Source organism: Cornus florida, unplaced genomic scaffold (genome assembly GCF_030987335.1).
Source record: "Cornus florida cultivar Cherokee Brave unplaced genomic scaffold, ASM3098733v1 CherokeeBrave_3.0.0_Hap2_Chr07, whole genome shotgun sequence".
Classification (NCBI taxonomy): Eukaryota; Viridiplantae; Streptophyta; class Magnoliopsida; order Cornales; family Cornaceae; genus Cornus; species Cornus florida.
The window spans coordinates 79,314,903-79,321,821 of NW_026775577.1; the positions used below are offsets into that span (position 1 = coordinate 79,314,903).

General features: G+C 34.6%; 1 protein-coding gene and 1 pseudogene across 1 annotated transcript; both read right to left on the reverse strand.

Annotated features, from left to right (window-relative positions):
* Positions 1 to 2,248: 2,248 nt before the first annotated feature.
* On the reverse strand, positions 2,249 to 3,057 carry LOC132266336 (chitinase 1-like; annotated as a pseudogene).
* Positions 3,058 to 5,432: 2,375 nt separating this feature from the next.
* Positions 5,433 to 6,315, reverse strand: LOC132266337 (zinc finger BED domain-containing protein RICESLEEPER 2-like). The gene is made up of 2 exons (XM_059767190.1): positions 6,281 to 6,315; positions 5,433 to 6,138 (listed from the first exon to the last, which is right to left on the reverse strand). Exons 1-2 carry the CDS (start codon positions 6,313 to 6,315, stop codon positions 5,433 to 5,435), a joined length of 741 nt encoding a protein of 246 aa, XP_059623173.1.
* Positions 6,316 to 6,919: the final 604 nt, after the last annotated feature.

The following is a 6,919-nucleotide window of genomic DNA, read 5'->3' on the forward strand; positions in this document are numbered from 1 at the left end:
TGTCGAAAAACGAAAAATGCGAAAATGACTCAATCCTCAAAGGAAGTTGTCAATTCACATGAAAGAGTCTCAGAAACCAATTCCGAGCACTCGAGATGACACTAACCGACACGAAACAGAGCTCAAAAAAGAAAATTAAACGAAAAAAAATTCATTCGTAAAATTTCAGGAAAAAGGAAAGGAAGGCAAATGACTGGGTCGTTACAAAATGTCACTTGTAGCCTTATATGTCAAATGTATATATTTGATTCTAAAATTGTAATATGTGCCTAAGCACACTTTTCGACACTCATTTTATGTATATGACACAAGGCCAAATGCTGCAAACTTTAAAGTTCAAGTGTATGCATTTAAATTTCAAGTTTTGCCTTTAAAATGTAATTTTTTCTAACTTAGGAGGTTTAGCATGTGATTTGGAGTAAATGATGTATAATGAGGTTATGGGCCATTGTAACACATTTCAATATGTAAAGTACATTTGTTGGCATTCTTGTACAGCTTTAAACCTTGTTTTTAGACCAAATTCATGTTGGGGTTTGAAGCTTGGTTGAAGCCTCAACTTTTCTTGTGCATAGCAGGACTTTTTGCACTTTCTTAGGTCATTTCAACCTACCAAAATGTTGTTTTGGTCGACCGATGGCTTTTGGATTTCATTTGCAGAGTAAATTTCACTTTCTAGTAGCTAAAATCACTGTTTGGGTTCATTTCGGTCGACTGATGCTTTATTTCGGCCTACCGAAGTGACTTTTCCTCAAAATTCAATCTTTTGGTGAGTTTTTGCCCAGTTCAGTTGACCAAAATGGCTATTTTGGTCGACCTAAATGGAAATCACATAGCTGCCCTTCAGTTTTGTAACAGCACTGTTGTTCCGACTTCAAATGGTCATAATTTCTTCATTTCTAATCCAAATGGGGTGATTCTTAAGCCTAAACTCAAGGATTTTGAGTCAGATTTCCAATGGTGCTAATGAAATTCTCATATTCAAATCACAATGAGAGTTATTCATGTTTTAGTGAGATAGTGTCAGTTTTTGCTTAAACCGGGGAATGGGCGTTTTGCAGGATTCTTGGCTAAAGTTCTTAGAACCTCTTGAAATATTGTGAAATAATTAGATTAGGTTGTATACACCTCATTTGACTTGTTTGGAGTCAAATTTCTCTTTTTATTCATTAATTGACCATTTTGCCCTTGATTGACGAATTTTGCCCGTTTTGACTCTCATTTCCTCTTTCGTTCTCTTTGAGTTCCATGACTTTATGGAATGTCACATTGGTGTTTTAGAGATGATTTATAACTCTAGAGACTTTGGTTATATCTTTCACTTCCGCATTTCGGACCCGTTACCAGGTTTACTTCGGTTCATCACTAACGCACCTGGTTGCAAAACTTGGGCCGTCACAATTACAATCGCCTGATCCCTACAATCTCCTATTGGATAATTGTTCGGATAGTTACTTTAGAACGATAGCAATTCCTGTCACGCCCGCAATTCACTGTCCTTTCCGCACTTGGAAAGGACTACTGTTTTTAGGAGCTGAACAGTTTGTAACAAAATTTAGTCATTGTAGTCTAGTTTGCTTTAATTAGGAGTTGTTACACATTTTATAAATTTTGCATATTTTTACTTTCAACTTTTGCTATAAGTCTTTTTATTGCTTTGTTAATGTTTTATATATGGCAACAGATACAATTGCTGTCATACCGTGATATAGGTTAGGACAGCAAATGCAAATGCTACCATAAATGCTATCAAGTGGTTATGTAGCATTTTTTTTTTTTTTTTTTTTTTTTACAGCAAATAAAATTATTGTTAGAGACCATAATTGTTGTAGTGCCTTCTATATAATATTTTTTCTTTCCTACCGAACAGAGCATTAGTTTCGTAAACACAATCCATCTTCACTTAGAAAAAGAACCGGCAAAAAATAGCCTCTCAAAAAGGAACATTATTAATCTATTTTTTATTTGGAAAATTAATAAAGCAATTTCCTCACAAAGCCATTTGTATGGAAATACAGAAATGTCGAGATTCACTAATAATCTTCAAAGAAAATATCCGACTGCAAATTATAAGTCAATAAAAAGAAAATAAGGTATATAGATTAAAATCATTTTTTGCATAGAATTCTTGGAAATTAGGCTGGATAATGCCAACAAAAAAAAATTACACTTTATTATTAGTAATTCATACAAGAGCCTGCTCAATGCATATTCATACCCTAGCTTTGTACAAGCTTGCAGTAATAAATCATACACTGGTTGATGAATTGAGCAGAAAAGCTTGCGATTTTCGCTCATAGTAAATGTCATTGGAAGAAGAAGCATCAGCAGAAAATATCATCACTCCATTCACACCAAACCCATTCACCTCCAAAAGCTTCAAAGCTTCAAAAAATGCATCTCCTTAAATTCCCCTCCCATTTACTTCATAGCTAGGCAGCACCTTACCCTTATCAAACTGCTGGGTCCGAAGCCTAAAGGCTTCCAGATATCCTTTCGGTGTCTTAACCTTGTCGGTGTAGAACTGGTGGTTAACATAGTCAATAACATCTCCGTATCCCTTAAAGAGCTGGATATATGGTATCACGGTGCTATAAAATGATGCAATGGTTGCTACAGAGATGACACTTTGATTCTTCAAGAGAGTGATGAGCTCGCCAATGCAGTAAGCGAAACTTTCGTTGTGTTTGGGGAAATTTTTGTAGTCTATATCTATACCATCCAGATGGTAAGTGGTGACAATGGATTTGATGGAGGAGAAAGCGTTGGATATCCAAAGCTGGAGATTGGCCGGCTTGTACCAGCGCAGGACCTTTTGACCTAGGCTCCAGCCGGAGAGGCTAGCCAAGGCTTTCAGGTTTGGGTGGCGCGCCTTGATAGCTGCAACTGATTTCGGGGTTAAGGTTGACTGCCAGTAGGGTGAAAATTAACCATTTTGGGGATTGCCTAACGAGTCTGCATCGATTGCGAAGCTAAGGATGAAGTGGAAGCAATGTCTTTTTCAATTGGAACATCATCAAAACTGACTGGAATGCCTGTGGCTCCAATATATTCCATTATCACCTTCCCATCTAAAGCATTAAATGATACAAAAAAGTTAAGGAAACACATGCACAAAAAAACATTTTGCTTTGCATTACATTAGGATGATGATGATGACAATGAAAAACATTAATTAATTAACCATATATAAATAAACTAACATATATAGCAATCCCAATTCTTAATTAAGGATCATGTGTTGGATTAATCCAAAATCGAAAATGAGCTAGTATCACCTTATATATAAGAGACTAAAACTTACCACAAAATTGTTGAAAGATGAGCACAAGAAATGTGGCAGCATGAAGGAGAAAATTCCAAAGCTTAATCATCTTAAAAACTCTCTGCTGGTTGAGAGATTGAATGGGACGGCCAAAAACTTCATGTTATATATATATTTTCACTGAGCAGGCCGGCTTAAACTGCCATTTTCATATTCTTTTTTATTAAATTAATAAGCTGAGAAAAACAATGTTATATATAGTATGTATATAGAGTTATTAGGCCATTTGCGATGAGTACAAGAATACATGTTCTCTCATTTTGTCTCATTGAACAAGTGAGTATCGACTCATAACTATTCTGTTATATATAACTGTGAAAACTACATTCTCATATACGCCGCATACTAACATATATAATATCACTAGTTCGGAATGTTCAAAGAAAATACAGCAAGTACCATGCATTCCAAATCTTTATAGCCGTTTATAGTTTCGTGATAAAGATTCGACGGCAGAATTTAATTCATAAAGCAAGCTAGAATGCCGCATAGGTATAATAATCATATTTAATAAGCCAATAAACCTCCTTGCACTAATGCGAAAATTGAATGCATGCCATTATATATATAAGATGTGTGTGTGTGTGAGCAAATTGCATTGTTACCTCCTTTCACTATAAATCTTTTACAGATTACTCCCTTCAAGAAATTTTTTCTTTTGTGCAAAACCCTCCTCAACTATTGATGAATTTGTTACAAGGGGTTAGTTGGCACAAATGACACGTCACCTAGGTGTGATGCCCCTAGGGACAACAATGGGGCTGCTTTATCATTCCCCATCCCCATCCCCATCCCCATCCCCATCCCCATTCCCGTTTAAATTTGGCACCCCCAAAACCTCTCCATAACCAATTATTTTTTTACCCCTAATCCCCAAAACCGCCCCTGCCCCGCCCCCGCTCCATAACCGATTAATTTTGAAAATTCCAAATTTTTTTATTCTACAGTAGTTCTGTAACAAAACCACATAAATCTTAAAATTTCTAACAGATCCACATAAATTTGATATTTCAAGCAACATCATCCAACATCATCATTAATCAACCAAAAATAACATTCTTTCAAGAAAAATGAAATTGCAAAAAAATAGCCAAAAAACAAACGTAAGAGTTTCCAACAATAGCCTTAATTAAGAGGAATAAAACTATTCAAAACAGTAGCCATAATCTAAGCGTAAACAGCAGCCTGAATCTGAAACCATTCTCTGTGATCTCTTCAAAACCACCAATTGTCACCAACCTAATCTAAAATAGAATAAAAACAATAATTTTTTTAAAAAAAACAACGTTAAGTTAAGAAAAAATAATAAGGTATAATACTAAAAAAATTAATGTAATACCTTAGTCCAAAACTTCATAATTTGGAGAATCATCATCATCACAATCACAAAATATATTGCCATTGGATGGGTCTTTGTCTGAATGAGCTCCTAAAAATAAAACAAAACATTTTAGATAGTCATTACATTAAAGAGAATTTATTTAATAAAAAAAATTAGATTTAATAAAAATCAGATTTAATTACCATTTTGTCCATTCTCTTCACTCAACAACCAACTTTAAGCACACATCAAAGCCTCTAAAATAGTTGGATGAAGTCTACTATGATGAGGACTGACCAATCTACCACCGGTGCTAAAAGCAAACTCCGATGCAACTGTAGACACTGGGATAGCTAAGATATCCCGAGCAATCCTTTTCAAAAGAGGATACTTAATTGCATGAGTTTTCCACGAACCTAAGACATCAAAATCAATTTCTCTCGGCAACACTTTTTCTTCCAAGTAAAAGTCCAGCTCAGTCATTGTTTGCACTTCATATGAACTCGAGTCTACAAATCGGTCAAACTTTAACAAATCATCCTCCTCCACAACTTCCACTTGTTCAGTAAGAGAAGTAATATTGGAAGATGAACCACCCACACTACTTTTAATTGAGCTTGACTTGTTTTGGTACTCGAAAAGTAAATCAATACAAATTTATCGAACTCTTTGAACTTCAACCAATGCTTCTTATCCATAAATTATATTAAAATAATATTTAACTAGCTTCATCTTGTATCGTGGATCTAAAACCACCGCCACCACTATCACCTCATGACAAACATTCTAATATTTCTCATATTTAACCAACATTTTTGATGCCACCACTCTAATGATCTCAAGTGGGCTTTCAAGCCAAGTAAACAGTGCAACTCTGATTTCACGAACTTTTTGGAAATAACAATTTGAAGTAGGATAAAAAGACCCAGAAAACAACTCTATAGCAGTGTGGAATAATTTCAACTTCGCACAAATTTCTATCCCCCTTTCCCAATCTTCATTAGTTGGAACTTTAGTGTAAAGCCTATCGCGTTGCTTTGCCTGTGGAAACACATCTTTATATATTAAAGCGACTTGAAACATAAGATATGTAGAGTTCCAATAGGTTTTACAATCCATAGCTAACTTTTTCTTATATAGAATCTTCAATTGGCGAGCTGCCTCTTCAAACTTTTCAAGTCTACTTGGTGTTGCTGTCCAAAAATACACACTATCACGTATCCTTTCAATTCCATCCCCCATTACTTCTAACTCATCTTTCACGATCATGTTCAAGATGTGTGCACAACATCTCATATGAAGAATCTTCCCATCAAGTAAAAATGTACTTGAATCAACCTTGTCTAAGATAGTACCATTGATGGCATCATTTGTGGTGCAATTATCTAAGGTAATGGTGGACAAATTTCTATCAAAATTATAATCTAACATGGTATCAATAAGCAACTGAGAAAGAACTTCCTTATTGTGTGGAGCAGGCACATAGGTAAATCTAAAACATAATAAAATGAAAATATGCATAATTAATAAACATAAATGAAGTGAAACAAAAAAATGCATTATATGAAATAAACAATAAACATATTAAAATTATGAAAAAAAAATAAACATATTAAAAATTAAATTAAAATTACCTCAAAATTCTTCGTTGCAATCTCCCATGAGTCATCGATAAAGTGAGTTGTTATTGCCATGAAACCTTTCTTTGAGTGGTTACAAGTCCACATATCAGAAGTGATCAATGTTTTAGCCTTCTCGGAATTGTAGATCTTTAAGATGTCACTCTTGATTGTGTTTCGAGAAACCATGTTAAACATAGGTTGAAGGCTATTAACAAAATTTCGAAAGAGACAATGGTTAACCATGACAAGGGGATACTCATGTACTATGATCTTGCAAGTAAGCTCATGTCGGGAGATATTTTTATCAAACACAAAATTACGATATTCCGCTTGATTCACTTGACCTTCAATCTTTTTAAGATTGCCTTGCAAAATATATTGTCTCAAGTGACAATTTTTTTTATGCCTCTTACACCTTTTTAAATGATCACGCAAGCTACTTGTTCCATAACTAGGTGGTGCTTTTAACATTTTTTTTTTTACAATGATTGCAAACACTATATTTTACACCATCAATTGTTTCCTTAGGAAAGTCATTCCAAACAATTGACGTCAATTTTCTCTTGCTACTTGTATCACCTGTTACGTCTTCATCAGGGACATCAACAAATGAGGAGACAACTGGAGTTAAATTAGCATTTGTTGAAGGCT

Bases quoted from the DNA above. Each gene is read 5' to 3' on its own strand.
- LOC132266337 (XM_059767190.1), bottom strand. From the start codon at position 6,315: ATGACTCATGGGAGATTGCAACGAAGAATTTTGAG. The intron at 6,139-6,280 runs GTAATTTTAATT...ATTATGTTTTAG, and splicing joins TTGCAACGAAGAATTTTGAG to ATTTACCTATGTGCCTGCTC.